The sequence below is a fragment of the Macaca fascicularis genome, chromosome 1, assembly GCF_037993035.2.
Source record: "Macaca fascicularis isolate 582-1 chromosome 1, T2T-MFA8v1.1".
NCBI classification, from domain to species: Eukaryota; Metazoa; Chordata; class Mammalia; order Primates; family Cercopithecidae; genus Macaca; species Macaca fascicularis.
Window position 1 is genome coordinate 61,021,508 of NC_088375.1, and position 26,554 is coordinate 61,048,061.

At 49.0% G+C, this 26,554-nt stretch overlaps 1 protein-coding gene across 2 annotated transcripts; it reads right to left on the reverse strand.

Annotated features, from left to right (window-relative positions):
- Window positions 1-12,736: 12,736 nt before the first annotated feature.
- Window positions 12,737-25,740, reverse strand: CHIT1 (chitinase 1). Of its 2 annotated transcripts, XR_010584925.2 has the most exons (12): window positions 25,680-25,740; window positions 24,621-24,650; window positions 21,724-21,925; window positions 21,092-21,148; window positions 19,542-19,707; window positions 19,181-19,305; window positions 18,245-18,368; window positions 15,714-15,899; window positions 15,266-15,379; window positions 13,807-13,933; window positions 13,444-13,604; window positions 12,737-13,208 (listed from the first exon to the last, which is right to left on the reverse strand). XR_010584925.2 is itself a non-coding variant. In XM_065539879.2 (11 exons), the coding sequence occupies exons 1-11, from the start codon at window positions 25,702-25,704 to the stop codon at window positions 12,964-12,966; spliced, it is 1,401 nt and encodes a 466-aa protein (XP_065395951.1). In that variant the 5' UTR covers window positions 25,705-25,740; the 3' UTR covers window positions 12,737-12,963. The 2 variants fall into 2 exon arrangements, 1 of the variants encoding a protein (XP_065395951.1); XM_065539879.2 differs by lacking the exon at window positions 13,444-13,604.
- Window positions 25,741-26,554: the final 814 nt, after the last annotated feature.

Here is a 26,554-nt window from a genome sequence, read left to right on the forward strand (position 1 = left end):
TGCTTTAGGGGAGACCTGAAGGGTAAGCTGGGTTGCCATGGGAAGATCTGGGCATGGAAGTCCAGGAAGAGAGAATAGATCAGACCAAGCTTTGAGGTCAGGGCAGGTGGGGAATAGAGATGGGACGAGTTTAATGGGTTCAGAGAACAGAAGAAAGGAAAGAGTAGCTGGATCATTTGTTCATTGCCTCAGGGTGATCAAGGGGACAATGAACAAAGATCATCAACAGTTCAACAGGAAGATAATGGCAAGGTAGAAAATAGAAATGGTATAGTGTCAGCAGCAGAAGCTTTGATCTGCAGATGAATTGGAGTCCTGACCAATTGTTACGGTGTGTGAGCTTGGGCAACTTTTCTAGGTCTTGCTTTTCTCAAGCCTAATTTTTAGAGTTCTTGCAAAGATGAAATGGTATAATAGAAATGAGCATCTACCAAGTGACTTTGTGTAAGTGGTAGCCTACAATCCAGGTAATAATCTGAAAACCAGCCTTACAAGATTAGCGTTGACAAGAAGCATGGAGCAGAAAGCAATGATCCAGCAACTGGGCTTAACAAGCCCTCCTTGCTGCTCCTCACCTCATCGCCCTCTTTCCCTCTCCTTTCCACTGGTCTGCCCTTTCTCAGCTTTTCATGTTTTCCTTATCTTTTTTTTGTCTTTCTCCTCTTCCTACCACAATTTCTCACTCTTTCTTTCCTTTACATTTTTAAGTCACATCATCTCAACTGCCTCAAATTTGGAAAACATATTTTAACATATTGGTCATGTTTATTTTGCATGATTTTGTCTTCCTTTAAAAATCAGGTGTTCTTAATGTTTTCTACATCTTTCTTAATTAAAAAGAAACAGCAGCAGCCACGCCGAACTTCAGTAATTTTATACAGTGATGTGGCCCTCGTATGAGTATGATTTTCCACTGAGGTCACTGTTCCTTAATAGAAAATGGCTCCCACCACTGGATTAAGGGATTAGAAAGAGATTGTCTCAAGGCATTTGGGGTCTGGTGTGTCGGGAGATCTCTCTGCTGGCAGAGGGGAGGTCTGGATGTGTTCAAAGGTCAGTGGCCTGAGTCACTGTGGGGATGCTCTGGAGCTCAGCCTGGGCATGCGGCTCCACCGCTGGCTGGCTGCAGCTCAGTGGCTGATGCAGATGTGGAACCTGACAGGTGGAAGGCCAAGGAAGGCCTGTGGGGTCAGCTAGTGCAGACTGAGACCCTGAGGAATCTCTAAGGATAGGCTCTGGTGTGAAGTGCAATGTAAGACACCCTCCCATTGTTGCAGGCCCTTGTGCTTGGCCAAGAAAGGACAAGTTTCCTCTGCAAGCACGCGCGTTGCACAAGGGTGTGGTGTGTGTGTGTGCTTGCGCACATGCATACACATGTGTCAGGAGGAGGAAGCCATAGAGCAAGTCTCCCACATTTAGCTCAGGATGATATTGCAAGGAGCCTTCTGGTTGGGGGATCAGGGTGAAGAGGTGATGCTTGATGCCAAGTGGAGACTCTGGCCCTCCCTTGCTTTCCTTATTTTCTGAGAAGAGGTACGCAGTGGCTGGTCGTGGCTAGCTGTGGCCAGTAGGTCATCTAGTCCAACCTGACCACTGTACAATGGGACACAGAGGACTTGGGATGAGAAGTGACTTGCCCAAGGGGTAAAGACCTCGTGATCTTCCCTCCATACCGAGTCACCTTTGCGTCCAGGTGATGGCAGTAGGAAGATGGTGGGGGGACATTCCTTCTGTACTCTGACTTTAGGGATCCCAGATGTCGAGCATGAAGCCCTGCCCTGGCTCGTGTTATGGAGCCAAGTACCCTCATACTCCAGGGTTGAGTGACGTAGCGCTGGGTTGTGCAGCAGAAGGCAGCCCAGGACTTAATCGTGGGCACAGATAAGCTACATGTGCACACAGAGAGTTAACTTTAAACATGGAGAGGGTGGAGATTTCCACCTCTAAGGAGGCCCAAGTAAGGTCATATGAACTAAAGCTACAGCTTGACTATCTTACCCTAGATGCCAAGAAGGAACTTAGGGAAACAAGGGCACCAGTGGGTGGGTCTGGGCTGGTTTGGGTGGCCTGGCTCCCCCGTGTCCCTGCTGCTCTGCTTCGGACAAAGGCCAAGGACAAGCGGTGGTAATGGCAGTAGTTGTGGACACTGGGCCCTTGTCCCTTTCCTCTAGATGCCCCCCTTCTCAGGTGACCCCTTTACTGTCCCCCCTTGGAGTGTGATCTCCAAGGGTGGAGCAGCTGCGTGGATGGGGGACTGGGAGGTGTCCTCACCTAAGCCTGGGCTTCTGCTTGCCTGGCCTCATCAGTTTATTATTGGCCCGGGTGACAGCTGGGAATGGCAAGGACACCCTGGAGGAGGGAGTGGGTGGGGCTGGGGCCATCCTAAGCCCCCAAGATCCCACATGCCTGTGGAGGGGGTGCCAAGGAATGACGGGAATGTCTGCATGCTCTCCCTTCCTCACTCCCACCCTGAGCGAAATGAGGCGAGGCCCAAGACAAATGTCGGTGTAGACCTTTGGAAGGGTTGTTTCTTTCCTTGAGATATATTTGAAACACATTTGTTGCCCTAATGCCTGAATTAATTAAGAGGGATCTGGCTACTTTCTCTTGGCACCAAGCTCTGAACAAGGGGAAATGGGCTTTACGAACAGGAAGAGGTTGAATGAGCATAAAGAGCGCTTGTTAGTAGTTAATCTAGCCTAGACCAGGTGGTGGCATCTGGGGAGGAGGCCTAGAAAAAACACAGTGTGGAGGAGGGGGTTGCCGGGAGACCCTGCAGCTGCACCTAGCTCCACCAACCTTTCAGACGCGCCTCTGTCTACTGCTTTGCCACCTTTTCCATTCTGCATCTCTGATGGAGTTGCTGTCTTAGCCAGGGTCCCCTTCAGTTCCCCCCAAACTCAGCGACAGCAGGCCCTAGAGTCAAGGGACATGCATTTCCCATGTGAGAGCCTTATACTGTAGGAAAACTGGCATCTTCAATGGCATTTACAAGTGATAAAAGAAAAACTTCAACTGGGCGTGGTGGCTCACTCCTGTAATCCCAATACTTTGAGAGGCCAAGGAGGGCAGATCACCTGAGGTCAGGAGTTCAAGACAGGCCTGGCTAACATGGTGAAACCCCATCTCCACTAAAAATACAAAAATTAGCCAGCTGTGGTGGCATGTGCCTGTAATCCCAGCTACCCAGGAGGCAGAGGCAGGAGAATCACTTGAACTTGGGAGGCAGAGGTTGCAGTGAGCCGAGATCACGCCACTGCACTCTGGCCTGGGCGACAGAGTGAGACTTTGTCTCAAACAAAACAAAACAAAAAACAAACTACAGCCGAAGGAGTTTAAGGAGTTTAATTGAGCAATGAACAAATCACAAATTGGGCAGCCCCTAGAATCAAAGCAGATTCAGAGTCTCCAGGGGTGCCTCGTGGACAGAACAAATTTATAGACAAAAAAGGTAAAGTGAAGTAGAGGAATTGGAAGTGAAGCACAGAAACAGTGAGATTGGTTACAACTTGGCGTTTGCCTTATTTGAACGCAGTTTGAACATTCAGCAGCATACGAGTAATTGAAGTATGGCCGCTGGGATTGGCCAACACTCAGCTATTGTTACAGGTACACACTACTAAGTTAGGTTTTCAATTTTGTCTATTAAGCTAGGTTACAGTTCATCTACAAGGACCCAAATATTGGAAGTATGGAGTCCTTCTCAGGCCATAGTTAGTTTGCTTTAACACAATGTAGGGAAAGGCTATACCTGTGGGGGTGGACATGGAGCCAGGGGAGAAGAAGGGAGGGAAGAATGCAGGAAGCAGGTTTATTGAGCCTGGATCCTCTGGAGATCCCTGGGGGAATCTGTGGATTCCTTCAGTGAGAGAAGTGAGGGCAGTGCCTCAAGATGAACAACTTCCCCAGAAGGTTCTTAATTATTCATGGCACTTTCAACAATCTGGTCTCACTCCTTGCCTTCTGGGAGAATCACAGGTTTATGGCATCTGCTCTATCCCTCTCCAGGGACACTTAAGAGGGACAGATGGGAGGGAGAGATCACTAGCAACTACCTCGATTTTACGCCAAATAAGGGCTCTTGCACAGGAAACAGAGATGCTGAGTTCTGAGTAAGACAAGAGCAAGTTCTAATGCCACTTTCTACCACCCTCAGTATCATTTGGGGAGAAAGAGGAGGATCTTGGCCTAAGAAGGGACAGAGAGTTTCAGCTTTCTACTTACTAGAGGGAAAATAGAAAACGCAATAGTCCTGTAGCCACCAAAGACACTAAATTGGTGTCAGTTAAAAATTATCCTTAAAAAAAAAGCATTGAGCTGATGGCTTTACTGGTGGCTGCTACCAAATGTTCAAGGAGCAGATAAGTCCTTTCAACACATCCATCAAAAAATAGAATGAGGGGACCTTCCCAGCTTGATATCCCAGAACCTTGATACTTCAGGTCAGTTTATTATTGGCCTGGACAACAGCTGGGGGTGCCGAGGACTTCCTAGAGTGTAAGAAAGAAAATATGCAGGTCCATCTTACTAATATATGTGTGAAAATGTGAAAAAAATAAACCAATCCAGCAAAGTCCAAAAAAAATTAATATAGCATGACCAAGCTGGCTTAATCCTAGGAGTGTAAGATGAATTTAACAGGGGAAAATGAATATGATTTATTTTAGTAACAGAATAAAAGCAAAAATTTATAAATGGAAAACCATATGACAAAATTCATATCCATTCTTATAAAAACTCTTGGCAAATTAAGAGTAGAAGCACTTCTTTAGTCTTATTAAAGGCATCTATGCAAAACCTACAATAAATGGCGTATTTAACATTGAAATATTGAAAGCATCCTCTTTCAGGCCAAGAACAAGACAAAAATGTCCATTATCACTGCTTACACTCACCACTGTACTGGATGTCTTAGAGCAGTTTGCAAGACAAATGAACAAAAGGTATATGGTTTAGAATGGAAGAAACAAAACTTATTTCTGCAGATGATATGACATCACTATCTACATAGAATGCTGTGCAGAATTTGCAGAATAATCATCAAACTTAATCAGAGAGTTGGAAAAGTTGCTGGATACAACATCAACATACAAAAGTGGTATTACCATACACCAACAACAGTTAGTTAGAAAATTTAATTTTTACCATGGATAAAATTTATAACAGTAATAAAAAATTTAAAATACCTAGGAATAAATCTAATAAAAGATGTATGAGACCTTTAGGAAAAAATTTATAAAATTTTATTAAAATATATTTAAGAAGACAACTAGGGCGAGGTACAGTGGCTCACACTTGTAATCCCAGCACTTTGGAAAGCTGAGGTGGGAGGATTGCCTGAGGCCAGGAGTTTGAGACCAACCTGGGCAACATAGGGAGACCCTGTCTCTATTATAAATAGAAAAGATTAAAAAAAGAAGTAGAAGACAACTAAATAGATATACCATGTTTTTAGATAAGGAGACTTAATGTCATGCAGTTGCCAATTCTTCTCAATCTATAGATTCAATGCAATTACAATCAAAACTTGGACAGAATTTTTAATGGAATTTGGCAATATAATTCTAACATGTACATGGAAAAGTAAGCGTTAAGAACATCCAAGACATTTCTGAAACAAAGAACACAGTATAAAGATTTGCTGTAATAAATATCAGGATTTATTATAAGACTTTAGTAATTAAGATAGTGAGTTATTAGGGCAGCAAAAGAAAAATACACCAATGGAACAGAAAGATTTCCATGTGTGTACAGAAACATAATTTGTTTCAGGGATGGTATTGTAGGTTAGTATGAAAGGGATAGATTATTCAATAAATAGTGCTGGAATAACTGGTTATCCATATAGAAAAAATAAAATTAGATACAACCTTACAGCATATTTAAACGGCAATTTCAGTAAGACTAAAGGCTTAAGTGGGAAAAAAGTTACAAAACTTTTAGAAGATAATATAGGAAAACAGCTCTTGACTTCAGACTAGAGAAAAATTTCTCAAGATGCAGAAAGTAAAAACCGTAAAGAATAAGATTGGTAAATCTGACTACTTTAAAAGGCACCTAAGGAGAATGAAAAGCTAAGCCTCAGCCCAGAAGATTTAGCCAAACCTGCAACCATGAGTGGATTTGTGTTCGGAGCATGGAAAGAACACCTACATTTCAATAAGAAAGATATAAACAACCCAAGAGAAAAATGACAAGAGACACATTGGACTATTCACAAAAAGACAAACACATATTGCTTATAGGTATAGGAAAAGATGCTGAAACTAATGAGTAATTAGGAAAATGCAAGTTTAAACTCTAACAGGATACCATTTTACACCTCTCAAGTTGGTATAAAGTATGATATGATAATGGTGAGGATGGGATACAAGAAAATCCTGCTGATGGGAGGGAAAAGTTACACAACCACTTTGGGAAAACACGTTGCCTGCACCTGCTAAAACTGAACAAGCACATAATTCACATCCCATTCATTCTACTCCCAGGCAAATTCTACACATATGCACTAGGAGACATGCTCAAGAGTGTTTATAGTAATATTGTCCACATTAGCCACAATCTAGAAACAATCCAAATGCCTGTTGACAGTGAAATATATAAGTTGTGGCATACTCATATGATGGAATACTATACAGTAGTGAAAATGAGTTATGGCCATGTGAAGCATTGGGCCACAGAAGATACCATATAATATGATTCCATTTATGTAAGTTTCAAAACCAGGGCAAACTAAACAATTTTTTTAAAAAAAATGCACATCTAGCTGGTAAAACTATAGGAAAAACCAAGAAAAGGAATAACCAAAATCTAGTTAGAGGGCTATGGGATTAGGGAGGAGCACATCAGTCACTGTTCATCAGGTGCTGATAATGTTGTTTCCTTATCTGAGTGACAGACTCATAAGAGTTCCTGAACATATATGTTTTGAACACTCTTTGGTATAATGTGATATATTTTACAATGGAGACAAAATTAAAATGATAAACAGTGTCAGCTCTCACTGCTGCAGGTAAGGTGTGATGGAGAGTTTGGTCCCTGATCTGACCAGCCAAAGGGGGAGTCAAATTTGCCTGGGGTTCCAGCAGGTGTATCAGATGTAACAATGAATGTTATGGGAGAGGAGAATACAGGGGCCTCTTCTTTACGGGCTAAGAGTGGTCATCACTGTTAAGGAGGGTGCCCAGACGTTAGTGGGTTAAGCCACCAAAAAGTAAATAGCCCCAAATTCCTTTCAAACTGTATTGCTCAATGTCAAACACACTAACAGTTCAAGCAGCATTTGTGCCTGTCCAAAGGCCATGCAAGCTTGCATGACCTAGTTTATAATTAAAGTGTGTGGGGCTGACAGGGCAGTCTGGTGGGCACAGAGAGAAAGTCTTGTTATAAAAAGTGGTATTTACTTTGCGGTATAGGTGCTCAAACTTCATATGTCAGATTGTCTTGGGCAATGAGAGCAAGAAGTTCACCCTAGGTAGAGGCAATAAGAATGGTTTGTATACAGAGAATTTTTAAAAAACAAGAATAAAGACAGGTTTGGCCTGTTTTTTATTATCCCCATGAGCCTGCAGCTCCAAACGGCATCAGTAATGAAGTACCTGTACTTTCTCCCGGGGTTGATTTTTTTTTTTTTTTTTTTTTTTGAGATGGAGTCTCGCGCTGTCACCCAGGCTGGAGTGCAGTGGTGCGATCTCAGCTCACTGCAACCTCCGCCTCCCAGATTCAAGTGATTCTCCTGCCTCAGCCTCCTGAGTAGCTGGGATTACAGGTACATGCCACCATGCCCAGCTAATTTTTGTATTTTTAGTAGAGACGGGGTTTCACCATGTTGGTAAGGCTGATCTTGAACTCCTGACCTCATGATCTGCCTGCCTCAGCCTCCCAAAGTGCTGGGATTACAGGCATGAGCCACTGCACCAGCCGGGTTGATCTTTTGACCCTTGGTGATAAGCTGATCCTGGAGACCCGCACCAACAGTCCCACCAAATGGAAACACCATGAGGTCAGGGTTTATTTCTGCATTTCCCTTAGACCCTAGCACAACTCCAGCCACATGGCAAATGCTCAGGCAATGCTTATTGTTTTAAGCATTATTAAGATTACTTAATATCTTATCATTATTAAGATACTTAGGTAAACCATAAAATCAGATATTATAGAGGACAAGAGCTGAGGCATGAAGGAGGGTGCACCAGGGAGAGCAACCAAAGACATGGGTGGGCCTGGGTGAGGCCCTGACTCCACTGCTGGCTTGACTTGGACACCATGGTTTCTGCACCTGTGATCCCACGGGATTGACAGCAGAGATAAATGGACCTGAACATTAGCGTATGGCTGGAGACAGAGGAAGTGTCCAACACTCATGACCTCTGAGGTCTAGACACCAATAGCAGGGTGAGGAGATAAAAGAAATGCATATGATTTTAACTTGGGGGAGGAAAAGCCAGCAGTCTTCTAGAAAGCAAACTTGGGCTCTGGGTCTCATCTAGACTGGCATCTAAATTGCAGTTTTAGGCCAGGCGTGGTGGCTCATGCCTGTAATCCTAGCACTTTGGGAGGCTGAGGTGGGCAGATCACTTGAGGTCAGGAGTTCAAGACCAGCCTGGCCAACATAGTGAAACCCCATTCTCTACTAAAAATATCAAAAACTTTAGCTGGGTGTGGTGACATGTGCCTGTAATCCCACCTACCTGGGAGACTGAGGGACAGGAATCACTTGAACCCAGGAGACGGAGGCTGCAGTGAGCTGAGATCGCACCACTGCACTCCAGCCTGGGCGACAGAGTGAGACTGTCTCAATAACTAATTAATTAATTAATTAATTGCAGCTTTGCCACATACTGCTAGTATAATCCAAGGGAAACAGAAAATGATGCGTCCTTTGCAGGGGTACAGTGAGGATTAAATGACACAGGTTAATTCACTTACTATTCATTCAGTAACTATTTATTGGATGTCTAATACATGTTTAGTATGCTCTCTGGTCATGCAACAAATGTTAATTCCCCTGTCCCTTTGAAGGACAGGACTAATGGCTGGACACTAATATTAAAAGAGTCAGTGGTATTCAATAGAAGGGTTTGGAAGAGTAGTGCTCTTGTCGTGAAATAGCACTTCAGTCTGGAAATCCTCTAAGTGATTTCTACGCCCGAGGATGAAAGAAGAAAAAAAGTCAGAAATTATATGGTCCAACATTTACTGAGCCTCAAACATGTGTCATGGTTGGAGAGGACCACTTAAGACATTGTGCTTGACCTTAGGAGCTCGGAACCTAGGGGAGGAGTCTAACATCTACACAGATCACGGCGGCAGCATATGTCAGTGTGGCCCAATGATCTAGGGTGGCAAGGAGGCAGTCACTGATGTCCAGGGCACCCGAGGATGTTTCCTGCAGGAGTAACTCGGAGCTGACTATCTTAGGGTGACTGGCAGTGGCCTGGGGGGAAAGGAAGGATGGCACAGGCAGATGTGAAGCACAGGTAGAGACATGCTCGAGGAAGGCATGGCCTGTTTGGAGACTCCCGATGGTCTCCTGGGATATAGGTCACCACATTGGATATGGGACACCAAGGGTGGTTTCCTGCCAGCAACCTAGAGCAGAGAAGAGGGAGGGTGTTGTACCAGACCACGCAGACAGACAATGCCCTGGGCATAAGGGCATGACAGAGGCTGGGGCAGTCACCAAAGGTTGACTCTGAAGGTACAGTCCACAGGTTGGGGCAGTAGCCGGGAGCCCTGACCTCAATCAGTGCTACATAAAAGGGCACCAGGCAGGTGGGATTGAGGTGACAGTTGACATAAGGGATAGGGGAGCAGTCATTGCTCTGGAGGACCTGTCCATGGGGCCATGATCACCGCCACCAGACTAAGGGCCTACACAAGGCACCTGTGCCAGGGGAGAAATGGGGCCAAGGCAGGGCCTCTTGGGGACATTTAGAAGAGGGGACCAAGGCAGGACTCTGCGCTATAAGCTGGGTTAACAAAGGCAGCCAGGGAAGAATTGCACCCAGGTTTACCCCTGAGGACTGTGGATCTCAAAAGTATATGGGCAAATCTTCCTTAGACTTGGGATCTCATCTCAAATGTGGCCTCCACTGAGCCTTCTCTGACCACACTGTGCACAGCAGTCCCCTCACCCCCATCCTTCACTCTCTAGCCATATCTTGTTTCCTTTTCAGCACTCATTATTGCCTGAAATGGTCCTATGTTCATGTTTGTTCATTGTCTGCCTCCCCCAAGAGAATGTTAGCCTCAGGAAAGTAAAGCCCCGGCTCTTGTCCCTGCTGTGTCCAGCTGGACACTAGGCCTGGCGTAGACACGCGGTATGCTGAGAAACTCAGCAGCAGCAGGAAGACTCCAGCCACATGGGGCTTCAAGGCCAAGGTGGAGTCAAAAGAGACAATCTGGCTGGGCACTGTGGCTTACACCTGTAATCCCAGCACTTTGGGAGGCCAAGGCAGGAGGATCACTTGAGCCCAGGAGTTGGAGACCAGCTTGGGTAACATGACAAAACCCTGTCTCTACACAAAATACAAAATTTAGCAGGGCACAGTGGTGCGTGCCTGTAGTCCCAGCTACCTGGGAGGTGGGAGGATCACCTGAGCCCAGGAGGTCAAGGCTGCAGTGAGCTGTGATTGTGCCTCTGCACTCCAGCCTGAGTGACAGAGAGAGACCTTGTCTCAAGCAAACAAACAGCAACAACCCCATCTCTACTAAAAATAAAAAAATTAGCCTGGTGTGGTGGCATATGCCTGTAGTCCCAGCTACTCGGGAGGCTGAAGTGGGAGAATTGCTTGAACCTGGGAGGCAGAGGTTGCAGTAAGCCGAGATCGCACCACTGCACTCCAATCTGGGCAACAGAGTGAGACTCTGTCTTAAAAACAAACAACAACAACAAAGAAAACCAACAAACAAAAACAAAACAAACAAAAAACAAAACAAAACAAAAACAAACAAAAAGAGACAATCTGAACACTAATGGCTTTTAGGGAGCTCTCATTGTTCTTGTTCTGGGCAGGATTCATTCAGAAAATGGCGTGGGCCTGAGCTAGCCGGGTGACAGAGGGCTGTGGGGGTCCCACATGAGGAGCTGACATTGATGGTTGAGGTTAATGCTGACATCAGGGGTACCCAGCAACTTAACTGGGGTGGGGATATCAGGAGATGTGACCGGAGAAGACACGAAGGCCTGAGAAAGGGTCTCAACACTGTGCTGATGGGTGGGGACTTTCTCCTTTGGGCAGGGGAAGCTGTTGATAGTTTTTCAGCAAGGGAAGTGACAGGCTTAGCTCTCTATTTTAGAAAGATCAAACTGTGGTGTGGTGACTGACCGGAAGAGGGGGTGGGCAGGAAGCAGGGAGGCCAGGTGGAAGGTGGGTCCAGGTATGAGGTGATGCTGGTTCTAGCTGAGGGAGTGGTCGTGAGTTTGCAGAGGAGCAGGGTGGATGTGAAGACCAGAGAGAGGCTGTGGCTAATGCTTTCCTGAGGGTAAGACTAGTGCAGGTGTAAGACTGTGTACTCAGGGAGGACTTTGGTTATTTGGATGCTTGTAGGAGGGCGCATTCTGCTAAAAGGAGACTACAGTATTTGCTAAATTCTTGACATATCCAGCTCACAGAAGATGAAGAAGGGCTGAGAAGGGAAGAGGGAGGGAGAGAATGAGCACTGATCATAGGGTAGGTGTGCAGGACTTCACTGACTCCTCACAGTTCTCCCATCCTACAGCAGAGGACTGAGGCTCCGCTTCTTTGCCTGAAGTCACACAGCTGGAGTGCAGCAAGCCGGAAGTCACCCCTGCACCTGGACTCCACTCTGAACAGCTCATTGGGATGTGGTTGGCGTATCCCTCATTTGAGACCTCAGGGGGCAGAGCACATGCTCCAGCAGCTTGTGCTCTGGACTGAGGAGAGCAGGTTTCAGAATGCCCGTGGACAGGCAGGCTGCCGGAGTGACGAGGGCACTGGTGCTCTGGTGCTGGGTGTACTCACGTGGGGGGCCAAACCGCCTCCCCCTCATCTCACCTGTCCCAATCCTCAGCTGCCTTCCCAAGTCCCACCCAGAAACCAATTTGGAGTGAATAACAGGCTGGGTCATTAGGCTTTGTGCAGATTTTCTTCAAACAGAATGATCAAGGTGCAGCCCAAAGCAGCCAGGAATGTTGGGATGACTTTATCTAACCAGGACGCCGTATGCATGCTCTCTGGCCCGTTTCAGGCCTTGGTTCTGGACTCAGAATTGGTTAGAATCAGTCTTCAGTTTAAATGCCTGTAAAGTGAGAATAATCATTGTTCCTTCTTCATCTGGTGAATGGGGGCAGTAGGTGAGATAGGGCCTGCAAAGGGCCCAAACAGGATTTATCTTGAAGACCGCTGAGTACCAGGGGTCCAAATTCTTACTGTAATGTTGTGTGGCTGCTCGCAGAGCACTTAAATCAGGGAAAAGTTCTTCTCTGCTGCCATCTAGTGGTATTTTGGGAATAACACCTGCGTGAAGGTCTGCAGAAGCTCCTGTTTCCAGGCTTCTGAGCCAATAACCAAAGAACGTGTTGCACTTGGGGCCGTGCTCTGGCTGCCATCACCTGTGTACTGGAAACCACCCACTGGCATATGGACTCATGAGGCAAGACCTGCCACAGGGCCTGGCACATCCTGCACCGACCACCTTCCCACCTGGCTCTGACCTGCGGATGTTTTTGGAGTCAACAGTGTGCTTAGAGAGCCTCTTAAGTCACCACATCTTTGGGGAGAGGGGCACAAACCAAAGATTTATTTTGCAAGTGAAAGGGGCAGCCCAGGAGACCCAGAAAAAAGGGAGGCAGGGCTGAGAGCAGAAAGCCTGGGTAAAGGAAGACCACAGAGAGGCCTGCAGGAGCCAGATCGCAGCCCACAGGGAAACCGCAGGAGGCAGGCTGTAGAGTGATCCTGGGCCCAGCCTCGAAGCTGGGACTGGAGGGGCCTTAGGGACTCAATTCCAGGTGCAGCATTTGCAGGAGGAGCTGAACACCAGGCCTGCCGGGCAGCTCTGCTGGAACAGCCGCCCCCCTGCACAGCTGTAGAAGCTGGACCGTTCCCGAGGGTTGGGATAGAGCCCATCAGCTTTGCCCTGGCAGAATGTGTCTTGTCCGGGGCTGGGGCCATGCTCAGGTTCAGAGGGCTGACCTCGTGTTGGAACTTCAAGCTCTGGCGTGCCTGAAGGCACGTATGGAAGACCTGGGAAGACAGTGAAGATTCAACCAAGGCTCCCCCTAAGAGATCCCAAACCCACAGGCAGAGCACACAGGCAGCAACCATTGGCAGGCAGCAGCGCAGCACCATATGCCCTACAGGCTGAGTACAGCCAGGTACCCCAGGCAGAGAACAGCCAGACAACAGCCATACCTACAGCTGAAGCACAGTGCCACAGACAACACCTGGCTACACATGTGACAGGCAGTTAAGTCTTTACCCATCTGCAAGCACAACCAGATACTGCTGAGGGCAGGTGGGGGTGACACGCTGCAGGCTAAGGGGAGGCTTTCTCCCAGATAAGAGAGGAACAAGCTGCTGCTCCCAGGCTGGGGGCCCTCTGGAGGGAAGCCACGGTTACAACACCCTGGGCAGGCATTGCTACAACCAGGAAGAGAAAGCGCAAAAAGGAAAATTGTTTTGACAGTTTCCTTAGCTCCTAGGGGTGCATGAAGCTTGGGAAATTACAGTATTGGGGCAAAGTCATTTCCTCAGAAGGACCCAGGACCTACAGTTCATTGGATGCATGGATCTGTGTTCATACCCGACCTCCAAATTCCGCCACTGGCCCGGGGCACCTTACTTAGTTCCCGCCGCAACGTCTGGATGAGAGGGTATCGGCCCTGGTCGCAGGAGAAGCCGGCAAAGTCATCTAAATCCAGTGCCCAGACCATCGCCCCGCCCAGTCCCTTCTGCTTCAGATAGCTGACCTGTGCAGGGAGGGGATGCAGTGGAGGAGCCCGGGGAAGCCTAGCCCGGCCAGCTGCAGAGCCTGGCTACCTCATCTGGACAGGGCCCTTTTTTCTCCAGCAGCCTCAGGCCTGTGAGTGGCTGCAGGTTCTGGAGACAGCACTGGGCTGGGAGCTTGGGTGCTGAGTCCTCATGCTGCTTGGACATCAGTCATTTTGCAGTCTGCTTGTCTTAACATAAGCATGACCTGGGGTGGGGCGGGTATGCCGGGAAGATGTGTGCACCTCCCTAAGTGGGAACCCTTCACAGCTTGGTCATGTGTGGGCTGAGCTGCTTTATTTAAGGGTACTGTATGCTGGTCAAGGTAAGTTCAGTTACCATAGGGAACAACTCAGAGTTCCAAAAGATCTCAATCAAGGCTTGCTTCTGTCTTCATGTCTTTGTCTTCCCTGAGAGCCATCTTCCCTCCACCAGATTCCTGAGGCTTCCTGAGGGTATGACTGTGTTTCCTCAGAGTGGGATTCTCTGTCCTCTAACCCTGCCAGGGGGCCACGGTGCTTGATCCCTTGCTGGCCCCAGCCTCCCTTTCAGCTAGCTCCCTTCCTCTACCTGCCCTGCTTGGGGGTCCAGCTATGTGGGCCTACACTTTGTTCTCAGAGTCCAGCCTCTACTTGCTTCACACCCACGTCTTTGCTTGTGCAGTGGCCTGCTCCCTCACCCCTAAGAATGGCCACCTTCTATGCTTTAGGACTTATCTGAAACACCCTTCCACCCTGACCCCTTCTCCCATCTCCCCAGCCAGGATCGTGGCCGCCTGCAATTCTCCACCTCTAGAAGCTGCCACTGTCAACCACACAAGATAATTGATGTGGGATGTACAGATAAACTAGTGAAGCATCCATCTTCAGGAGCTAACAGTTTCACAGGGGAGAGTGGCATGAAACCAGGTAAATGCACTAACTCTTCAGGCCACCAATATTGGGCAGGAGAAGGGGGTCCTATAAGTAAAGCAAAAGATCTGTAATTTGAACATGCACCAGCTATTGCCAATGGGCTGAATAAAGCTATATGCCTCACCATGTGTATTTCTCCTCTTCATATGTCTGTAGAATTTGTATAGTATTTAGAAATCCTTTCCAGGGTGCTACTAAATGTAGAGTAATTTTTTGTCATTTTGTCTTTTCTGAGTCAATAGGTAGTAAAGGTACAAAATACGATCACGTGGAGATTTATGAAATGTTGGGACATTTAAAGGAGACTCACCCTTGAGGTCCTGAACTGCCCTCATTCCATGTCATTGACAGGCCTTGTTCACTCAGGACCACCCCCCTGCCAGCAGAGCTGGGCCTCACCTTGGTTTTGAAGCTCTCCACATCATCAAAGCCCACCCACTGGTTGTCCCGGAAGATGTAGGGCACCTCCTGGTCCTGGATTCTCTGTTTGGTGGCCCCCTTCCAGGAGCAGACCTGTGGGAGCAGAAGGCAGCACTGGGGAGGAGGAGGGAGGCTCTTGCAGGCACCTTCCCTTCCTCACCAGGAGGAGACTAGAGATTGGAAAATTCCTGTCTGAGGAAGCCTGGAGAATCAGGATGTGCTTTGCAGTGACCTAGAACACTGAACTCAGCTTGAGGCACCTGGGCTTAAGGATAAATTCAAGACAGTATGGATGGTATGGAATTTACCTGGCCAGAATTCTCTGCACCTGGCTTCCTTACTCAGAAACGGTGGGAGAAGGAACCCTCTGCTCTCTCAGGCACCCCCTGACCCCCACAGTACCCAGGGTGGTTATGGGTTTTCCTACCTCATAGTAGGCCAACATCCCTCCTTCCTTGGTGAAGGGGCCAGGAGTGCCAGACCCTGTGGCTGGGGCCCCCACTCTGGTGTCTGAGGGGGAGGCCAGGGTGAAGGAGCGTCCGTAGGTAGGCATGCCAAGGATCAGCTTGCTGGCAGGGGTCCCCTTCTGCAGCCACATTTGCACAGCAGCATCCTGGTGGCGGAAGAGGGCAGGGTTAATTTTCTCAGCCCTTGGCCTGGTTCTAAGTCTGGGGGATCCAGAGACAGAACTAGGAGGGCAGGGGCTCCTCAACTGGAGCCCCAAGGGCCTTCGTTAGTATTCCAGCCCTACCCCACCTTCTGTAGAGCCTGCCTTAAACCCGTGACCCCAATGAAGAAGCTGCATGGCATGATAATCAGAGAGCATGGGCTTCAGATGCAGACAACCATTCACTGAATCATTGTGTACTGATGGCCCACTGTGTGCCAGGCGCTGTCCATGGTGCTTCAGACACACCAGTGAACAAGGCAGACACAGATCCCTGCCTTTCCCAGCAGCTTATTTAACCTCACTGAGCCTTGGTGTTTTGTCTGTAACATGGGAATAAGGAAAATATCCATCTCTTAGGGCATTGTGAGAATTAAAGGTTATAATGCATGCAAAAGGTCAGCACAACGCAATAAAGGGTCACTATGGTCATCATTGTTATCATGATTGTTGTCTTAGTTTTACCCTGAGTACAAAAGCAGGGAATCGAGTCTGCTTTATTTATCTCTGTATCCCCAGTACCTAGAATGACACCTGATGCTCAGATAGAACAAAGGCTTCCTTACCCACCTCTGAATAAGGCCTTCCCCCGGTTATGTATTACTTGATGTGACACCCCCAGGCCTGTGACGGGAGAAGGTACCCGATATGAGTGTGATAAATTAATGAATAATGAAGCCTCATTCCTTAAGCCAAGAGTATGGTTCACTTTCCCCCAGAAGTTGCCCTAGTTTTGTAAGGTCTAGTTACTCTGAGCCCACTTAGCACTTAGGTAAAGAACAGCTTTCACTACATTTATTTAAATATATTTCTTTTTGTCCATCTATACGACTTATCTTTGATCAGACTGGTGCTTTCTGAAGGCAGAAGTCGGGGCTTCTCCTGATCTGTTATAGCACTTTTGTGCAAGTTGGGAAAAGTCACCCCTCTGGCTAGAAGCAATCCCCGGGCACATCGTGTGGTGAGTAGAAGGCCTCTTTGTAGAAATAAGATAACCTCCATTCCTCAGTGGATTCAAGGTACACAGTGTGGAGAGCAGGGTGCTGGAGGGACTCCAACCCCACTCACCTCTCAGCTGAATGTCTTTCTTTCTGTGTCTCCCCACCGGCACAGGGATACAGTTTCCTCCAAAACTCACACAGTCTTCCAGACGGGGATGGAGAGGCCAGACTCAGTGTGAAATGTGGGTGCCTGGCTCACTAGCTAAAAGAGGTGCTCTTTATTCATGAAAGAGCCAGAAAGTCAAAGATGTCCCACTCCAGCTGATATACAGAGATGTGGGCTCTCCAAAAGTGAAAAGCATTTTAATTTAGGGCTTTCTCTTTGTTGTTTGGTTTTGCTTGTTTTAAGAAAGAAAAACAATATAGTTATTATAAGCCCTCTCTGTAGGGTTTTATAAACCCTCTCTATATTTTAAGATATAGAGAGGGCTTATAAAGAGGATCTAGGCTGAGCATGTTGGCTCATGCCTATAATTCCAACACTTTGGGAGGCTGAGGCAGGAGGATTGCTTGAGGGCAGGAGTTTGAGACCATCCTGGGCATATAGCAAGACTCCATCTCTACAAATTAAAAAAAAATTAGCTGGTCATAGTGATTCCAGTTACTCAGAAGGCTGGGGCAGGAGAATAGCTTAAGCCCGGGAGGATGAAGCTGCAGTGAGCTATGATCATGCCACTGCGTGCCCATCTTGGTGAGAGAGCAAGACTCTATCTCTTAAGAATAAATAAAATTTTAAAAATTAAAAGTGTCTTGGTTGCTCAATGAGGAAAAGTTAGGAGACCCCAACCTACCCTAGTCTAAAAATGAAGGCTGCCCTTTGCAGGTGCTGGGGGTGCTTCCATCCTTAGTGACATCCGTGGAGATGTTATCAACTTGGGAAAGCTCCTACCCCTGAAAGCGCCTTCCAGAAGGTCAACCAGTGTGACCATGGAGCACAAGTCTGCCCACTGTCTTGAAGGAAATGGGGTGGAGGTGTGTGAGGGAAGCAGCAGGCCTGCTGGCTGGAGACTCAAGCTCAAAGTGGGCTTCCCCATTGGTCGCTTGTTTGTCATCAAATTGGTTTGCTGTGTCTACCATCAGCCAAGATGCTCCACAGAAGTGAGGTTTCCCCTCAGTAGGGGTAGGGACCAGGAAAATAGAAGAAAACAAGCAAGCAAAGAAACGAAAAAGCTTCTGGTTTCTCAGCGCCCTGTGTCTTTTTTCCTATGAGGGCCTTGGGGCTCAAAAGAAGCCACCAGACAGGGCCTCCTGGACAGGGGAGTCCTGCCTCAGCCCTCCGGCCACACGTACCACGTTGAGGCTGGCCGCTGCACCACTCTCCTCTTGCCTCTTGTAGAGGGGACTATTATGTCCCGTGACCTTCTCCCAAGAGCCATGGAAGTCGTAGGCCATAAGGTTGACAAAATCCAGGTTCCTGCAGGAGGCATGGAAGAGGAGGTGAGGAACAGGGATTGGGGGCGAGGGGAGCCCTTCTTTCTTACTCCTACTCCCTCAGTGCATGGCCTAGGGAGGAACCACTGGGGTCAGAGGCAAAGGTGGCAGGCCCACCTGGCTCTGCAGAAGATGACCCAGACAGCAGTCCCAGCCAGCCCCCTTATGGAGGCCATTCTCGTTCTCATTCAAACTTGTCATCCTCACCCCACTGTCCCCTCAGCACCCCCAGGCCCTCCCTATTCCACTCAAGAAGCCTCCTGCTACATTGCTATTTTGGAGGAAACTCTAGCTCAGGGTTTCTCCCACTTCAGTGTGCACACAGATCGCCCAGGAATCTCATTAAAATGAAGGTTCTTCTTCAGAAGGCCTGAGGTGGGGCCTGACAGTCCATAATTCTAACGAGCACCTGGTTGTTGTGGGGGCTGTGAGTCCACATGCTGTACTTTGAGGAGCAAGAATCCAGAAAACACATTTTCTGGAAGACAATGGCTTCACTACCGGCTCAGGGGCATTTTCACCTTAAGAATGAGTTCCCAAGGAAGAGGGCAGAGATCCAAAATGAAGGATCTGGAACAGGGCAGCAGCAGACACTGAGAAAAGCCTTTCTGGATGTGTCTTAGTTTTACCCTGAGTACAAAATCAGGGAATTGTCTGCTTTTGTTTTGGTGTAAGGATGGGACTTTCCAAATGCCTTGTAGGTGAATACCCGCTCTACCCCCGGGAAAGCTCAGTCCACCCTTGGCCTCTCCTCCTTCTGAGAGCACAGTTCCAAGCCATCTGCCTGAGACTCACCTGGCGATTTTGTCCACCTCGTATCCAGCATCCACATAGGTCCGCCCAGCTGGAACCGCTGCACTCAGAAGGAGGCGTTCCTTCCCTGAGGTCTGGGCTTCCTGCTGGAAGGCGTTGGCCAAGTCCTGTGGGAGTGGAGCTCAGAGTCAACACAGGGGCACGTACCAGGCAGGCAGCCCCTGTGAGCCCCAGGTAGATGTTCACTGGTAGAAGTCTGAGAGCTGACCACAGGGCTGATCTATGCCACGCAGATATGTGAAGCAGCTGGCTCTGGGGGCAGAGCAGCCCTCATATGTGCCGTGGGGGCTCCAGCTCTGGGTCTCTGCGCAGACAGGGTGATCCCCGCCCCACCCAGCGGTACCTGCACCAGGGCTGTGAAGCGTTCCTTGTCTATGGCAGGGCTCCCCCGGCTTCCTGGGTACTCCCAGTCAAGGTCAAGGCCATCAAAGCCGTATTTGCGCAGAAATCTGATGGCTGAGTTGACGAAGGTCTGACGGTTGTTGGCCGTGGCTACCATATCTGTGAACCTGTGAGGTGATGAAGGGGAGTAAGGGCCTGCCTTGGACCAAACAGGAAGCCGCTCTCACTCAGAGACAGGCGAGAAAACATTCAGGACAGTGCGTCTCTGTGTCTGGGCCGGGAGGGGCGCTGGGAGGGCTTCTTCAGAGGCTGCAGGGATATTTGCTGGTGAGTTATGGTCTGGGTTGAGGAAAGGGGACCATCCAGAGCGCTTTCTACCCCCGAACATCAACACCACCAGGGGCTCATGGATGCCCTAGAAGCCTTTCCCAAAATTCCCTCCAGAGGCTCCCTCCAAGCCCCTGAATTGTCCCACCCCGAATCAGAGCTAGTTGACACCCTCGGAATGAAGGTTTAAAAAGAAGAGGAATTAGAGAAACTAATTTTTCTCTAATTAGGATTTTTCTCTAATGAGAATTTCTCTAATTCCTTTACTAAGGTTAGTAAAGACCCGGAAAGCCCACTGTTTTAGTTTCCTGGCAGGTTAACCTGGTCATCTTTCCTCTAGCTCACACCTGTAGAGTGCTTTGTGTTTTTATTACTATTACTAGTCTGGAGCTCGTCAAAATCCCCACGCTGCCTCAAGAACCACCTCTCCACATCTGCCTTCCTTAGTGGGAAGTCCCTGAACTTCTTGGGGGGTCTCAAGTCCTTTACAGATTGATCCTATTTTATTTTTATTAATTTAGTCTGGGGACACCAGGCTAAAAACTCCTGTATTTCAATAAACAATCTGTATATAAGCATTATTTTGGAAGATGAGTCATAACTTTCATCAGATTCCCAAAAGGGTTCATGATCCAAAAAAGTTTTAGAAAGACTGTTTAGAGCTTTGGGAGCCATATATTCTGGATTTTCTAGAAAACACCAAGTTTCAAATACTCCATTCCATTATCTCCATAAATCATTAAAAAATGTCCCCCAAATGCCAATACTTTGGCACCCAGGCTCAATCTCACAGATTACCTTTTATACTCAGAAGTGGAATAGACATTCTCTCTGGGACAAGATAACCCATTTCTGAGCTCAGAAAACATAGACACTGCATGTTGTCAGGATTAGTTGGGACCCTCCCTCTTCTCATTTCATGGAAGAAGAGACTGATGCCTGGAGAGGTCTGAGCCCTCTGCTGTGTTTAGACCTGTGCTTCTGCCAAGACTGGATCTGAAACAGCCTGGAACGAAGCTCACTGTGCTGCCCTCCTGCTGGGGTGCCAAGAACCCAGAAAGAAATGCAGCCCCCAGAGTTCAGCTCCCCTCTCCTTTCCCCTGACCACACCTCAGCCTGGCCCGATTCCCTGACCAGTGCTCCCTCTGACCAGGGCTCCCTCTGGCCAGTGCACCAGGTTCTCATCCAGGAACTTTACCACACAGGTGACCACAGTCAACTAACCTCTGAGTGCCGAAATTCCAGCCTCCGATGGCTAACAGGGTCTTCAGCTTGGGATTCCTGGGAAAGACAGGAGACAAGGCAGGATTTACTCTGCCAGCTCTCAGGGTTCCCTGGCAGGGATGTTACCATGGGGAGGAGCAACAAGGGTGGGGACGTGTCAAAGTGTCTATGCACAGAGCCTGTACTAGCATTCCGGGGACAGCTGTAGATTGGGAAAGGGAAGTCACGTTCCTGACTCCCAGAACCACCTGTCCAACCGGGGAGACACCGCTGCATGGGCTCAGGAAGCAAGGATTGGGGCAGATTCTCAAGAGGCTTTGTGAAGGCACCCAGAACACTGGGGCTGAAGGGTGGATCAATTTCACAATGAGGAAGGGCCTTCACGGGAGACAGAAAGTCTCACAATCCCGATCCCACTTAGACCTAAACTGGAAGGGTCCTTTGGGATCCCCTAAGCAACCCCTACCTCTTTCATTAAGCACAGGAGAGCCCAGAGAGGTGATACAATTTGCCCAAAGCCACACAGTGGGTCTGTGGCAGGTCCTTGGTTCTGGGGAGGTGCCTGGCTCTGGGAGGAGGTTGTCTGTCCCCCCACCACACCCCACCCACCCTGCTCCTCTGCTTTGGCTCACATCTTCTTCCGGCCATTGAACTCCTGGTAGAGAGTCTCGTCATTCCACTCAATGGTGCTCAGCTGGTGGTTGGTCATGCCAGCGAAGGCGTAGATGAGGTGGGTGCAAAGGCTGGGGTCCACGTCCTTGGGCAGGAAGCGAGCCTCCCCCTGTCTGTACTGGGCCCAGTTGGTGAAGTAGCAGACCAGTTTTGCAGCAGAACCTGGCCCGTTGGAGTAAAGAAAAGAGATAGCTGTCAGCAGGGCCTTCTGGGGACTTGTGACCCTCCGTCTGGGGCAGGCAATGTCCTTGGACCTCCCTCTTCTACACCTGGAGTCAGTGGAGGGACGCGACAGGCAGAAATGGCATTTGCTTTTGTGTGGGTGGAGCCTTGCAGGTGGGAAAGCATTTTCAGAGGCCAGACATGGGATCCTCAGAACACTGAGTGGGTAGGGCCATCATCTTCCAAGACTTGTTTTCCCGGAAAGCAAGTTGAGGTTCACGAGCTTGGGGCCCATCCTCATCAGCACAGCTGCTAAGAGGGCAGAGCAGCCGTGCTGCGACCCAAGCCTCTTGACTCCTTGACATCCTTAAAAGTTGCTAGTCTCAGAGTCTGAGCTCCCAGGACTAGGGTCTGGCAGGCAGGTCTCCCTACCCCCAGTTAGGGTCTCCCTACCCCCAGTTAGGGTCTCCCCTCCAGGCCCCGAAACCTGAAAGAAGGTAGCCCCAGGCAGCCCCAGCATGAGGCCCAGAGGGAATTAGACATGGCATGCTCATCTGCAGAAGGAAGGCAGGCAGAACTTTCCAAAACGGTTTGGAATACCTCAGAATACTTCATTAAAATGCAAACCGATAAGTAGCAGAGAGGAGGCCCGGGTCACAGGCCTGGGTTTATGTTTCTTTAGTCTTGCATTAAAGCCATTTGCATTTGCCTGTTATCCCTTGTAGATAATCTATGTTTATCAATATCACTGCTGAGATTCTAATAAAGAGCTAATTTTATCTAGGAGAAGGCATCTTGTCTCTAAGTACCCCACACACTATAGGGTACTTGCCTCTAGAGTACCCTACAGTGTGTGAAAAGACTTTGCAGGGGGTAGGATGGTCTGTTCCCAGTGAGGGCCTGGTGGTGATGACCCCCACTGAGGTCAGCCCTGTGCAGGGTTGACCAGGACATCAGGAAGCAAGAATGCTAGTCTTCATTCCAGCATCTGCCAAAAATAGACTTTGGGTCCAACTCTTTTTCAATCCTGGCCCCATCTGATAATGACTGTGTGGTCTCTGGGGTGTCTTCCATTCTCTCAATCTATGATGGTGTGGTTCGTGTGAGCCAACATTTTATGCCAAGATCTTGATGGAGCGGTGAGTTTGGACTGGATCGTGTCTGTGGCTGGTGTCTAGAACCTGGGACTTCCCTTTGCCCCAGCAGGGTCTCTCTGTACCCCCTCCAATGCCCACATGGACAGGGAGGGGGCGAGGAAGAGGAAGGGTGCAAAGTGTCTATAGGAGAGTTTCGGGAAGAGAGCGCCCAGACAGGCCTCAACTAGAACCCAAGAGCATAGAGGGCTGACCCTGGGCATACACGTGGCTCTGGAGTTGTCACTGTTTCTAACCAGGGGGCACCCCGGAGTGCAGCGTGCTGGTGGGGCTGGGGTGTAGCCTGCAGTGATACAGGAGAATTGCTGAACTGCCCAAAGCAAAAGAGGGGAAGGAGGGGATGAACCCAGAGAACTCATCCTCCAGGCCACGTAGGAAGGAGCCAGGAAGCTCTTTTTCTGTCATGTCATGCTGTCGCATATCAAATATTGTTATGAATTTCTGTACTATGGAGAAAATAAAGTGTAGTGGTTAACAGCAGGGACTCTGGCATGTCAGTGTCTGGGTTGAAATCCCAACTTTGCAACTTACTCACTGTGTGACTCAGCTTCCTGCTGTGTGAAACAGGGAGGCCATTGGACCTCCCATAATGTGTGTCACACGACCCCCGTGTGGGCTAAAGTTAATACATGTAAAACACTCGGAGGAACACTGCATGGAAGAAGTTCTGTTCTAGGTGTTTTGTGTGTATTAACCCTTAGTTCACACAAAGTCCTACTATTATTACTATACTGCAGAAAGCCCAGAAGTAGCCTGGACTAAAGCTTTTTGAGAAATCTCCCACCTCTCATCTTCCCCATGTTTGCTGTACCTGTATCCGCGGCTGTTCCCTCCTATGAGGCTGAGAGGGAAATGTACGTCCAACGCCACAGCCAAATGTGAGAGGCACAGTCACAGGACAAGGTCTGAGAGGCCAGCATTCCCAGGCCACTGATGCCCAGGGAATGAGGTGGGGCAAGAGGGGGACCAGGAGTCTGAGTTGCTGAAGGTGCCCCAAGGTCTCTTTTCCATTTGACACAACAAGGAGCTCCCTCCTGCCTCTCTCAAGCTCTACATCTGATCGGTTCAACAGATCAGAAGCAGTGTGTTATCCTCGCGGAGCTAAGGGGCTGGGGATGCTGAGCCAGATGAGACTAAGGTTCCTTATCCCCAGCAACTTGGAGTCTGGTGCAGAGACACATCTGAGCCAATAATGAGAGGCAGTGCAAAATGCGCTGTAAAACACACAGGTGCTACAAGAGCACAGAGTGCAGAGGAGGGAGCCAGCGACCCCAGGAAAGGAAAGCCCTGAGAGAGCTGATGTGCAAGCTGGCCCCACACATGTGCAGGAGCTCAGCTAGTGGATAAGGAGGCAAGGGCCTTCCTGGGAGGGCTGCTAGGGGATGGGGACATTTGCAGGGTCTGAGCTTTGGAAGAGAGTCACTACTGAAATCTGGAGCTCTTGGGGAGGTGCGGCAGGGAAAGTGTGTTGGGACATGAAGCAAAGCCCAGGGAAGGGGCTAAGGGATTCAAGAGCTAGCTCCAAGAAAGAGGCCACTTACCCCATGGGATCATCAGCAGGACCATGAAACCTGGAGCAACACAAGAGAGAAGGCCAGGGTTACGCCGCCATTCTCACCTTCCCAGGCCCCACAGCTACGGAAGCACAGGAGGTGGTCAGGGAGGGCTGATTTCCTACGAATCAAGCTTTCTCCTTCCAGAAGGGACCCAGGAGGGCACTGTGCCCATCCCTTCATGCAGGCCAGACCATGGGGGTCCCTTTCTGGCCTGGGATGGCTCCCTGGGCTGAGGCTGCCCCCTCTCTATGTCTCAGTAAAGGGCAGTGTGGATTCGGGAAGCCTGTGGAAAAACCGCTGACTTGTGAGTTATTCAGAGAGACTGCTTCTCTTTCGGAACAAGAAGAAAACCTGTTCTGGGGCTAGAAAGAACCAATCTGGAAGGGCTGCACGGGGAGAGATCACCTCCTGGGGAGGGCCTGTGCCTCTGCTCCCATCGTTAATGCTTCCTGCTGCCTTTCCACCGCCTGGCTGTAGCAGGCATCCACAGCCGTGGAGACCTAGGCCTTGACAGGACTCCTTCAAAGAGATCTCTTTCACCTGGTGACCTTGGACTTCGCTGTCAACCTAATAGAACCTGCATGAAAATTTGCAAGGATGCCCAGGGTCCTGGCCCCAGGCTGCCTTCTTGCAGGACAGCCAATATGAGGTTAGAGAAGAGGCTCTTCGCAGTGGGTGCTTCTTGGATAAGGCCAACAGGAGGGACGTAAGAACATGGGAAAGACACAAAGACCCAGTGCAGGGGCCTCATTGACTCTGGGCTTTCAGGACAGAAAGAGGAATGTCAAGTCATCTTCAGCCTGTTGAGAAAAGCCTTCCCTTGCAACACGAAGTCTCTTGGGTTGAAAGAGCCTAAGGGGGAGCCCACAGGAAAGGTAATTAAGGGGCTGCAAGCCAGGAGGGATGGAGAGGGATAAAATGACCCTCTGAAGTTCTCCTGAGTCCCCCTGCTTCCTTGCAAAGGGTAGCAAGGGGTCCCTGGACATGCACATCCCCACCTCCCCACAGCTCCCGAGACCCAGCCCACTATCCCTGACAGCTCACCTGCCCAGACCACAGACCGCACCATGATGCAGCTCAGCGGCAGGCTCAGCCCATACAAACCAGCATTCCAGGTCCTGCTTTGCTTTTATCTGGCCACCCTGTCCCACCCCAGCCAGGAGTGTTGCAATCAGGGGCACTAGTGGGAGGAGGGATGGGAGCAGGGTGGGGCAGGGTAAGATGTCAAGTAGCATGAATTGGGCAAACTTGACACAATGGCCTTTAGCAATTCTTGCTTTTCTGGAACAATCAGAGGGTGGCTCTTAGTGTTGCCAAACAGAGGAAAGCGGAAAATGGCCCTGAACCTCCTGATGGATGAACATGACCCTGACTTTGTTTGTGTAGGTGGTGAGGACCATAAGCAGCCCCAGACTTAACAGGGCTTTGGAGGAAGAGAAATGACTAACGAGTCAGGCAGCTGGGTTCCAGACCAGCTCTCTTGCTTCTCCGCTGCCCTCTCTCAAACTGCTTCTCCATCTGGAAGATAATGGGGTTGCAAATATAATTTATTTTTCATGATAGTAATATTTTCATATCCATTGATGGAGAAAAATAGACAATGATAAATAGTGGCTATGAGTTTGGTAATAGCTTGAAATGCCTACGTTTCTTATGAAGAATAATAACGGTGGACATTCAGGCCAGGCATGGTGGCTGACACCTGTAATCCCAGCACTTTGGGAGGCTGAGGTGGGCGGATCACCTGAGGTCAGGAATTTGAGACCAGCCTGACCAACATGGAGAAACCCCATCTCTACTAAAAATATAAAATTAACCAGGCGAGGTGGCACATACCTGTAATCCCAGCTACTCGGGAGGTCTGAGGTAGGAGAATCGCTTGAACCCCAGAGGCGGAGGTTGCAGTGAGCTGAGATCGC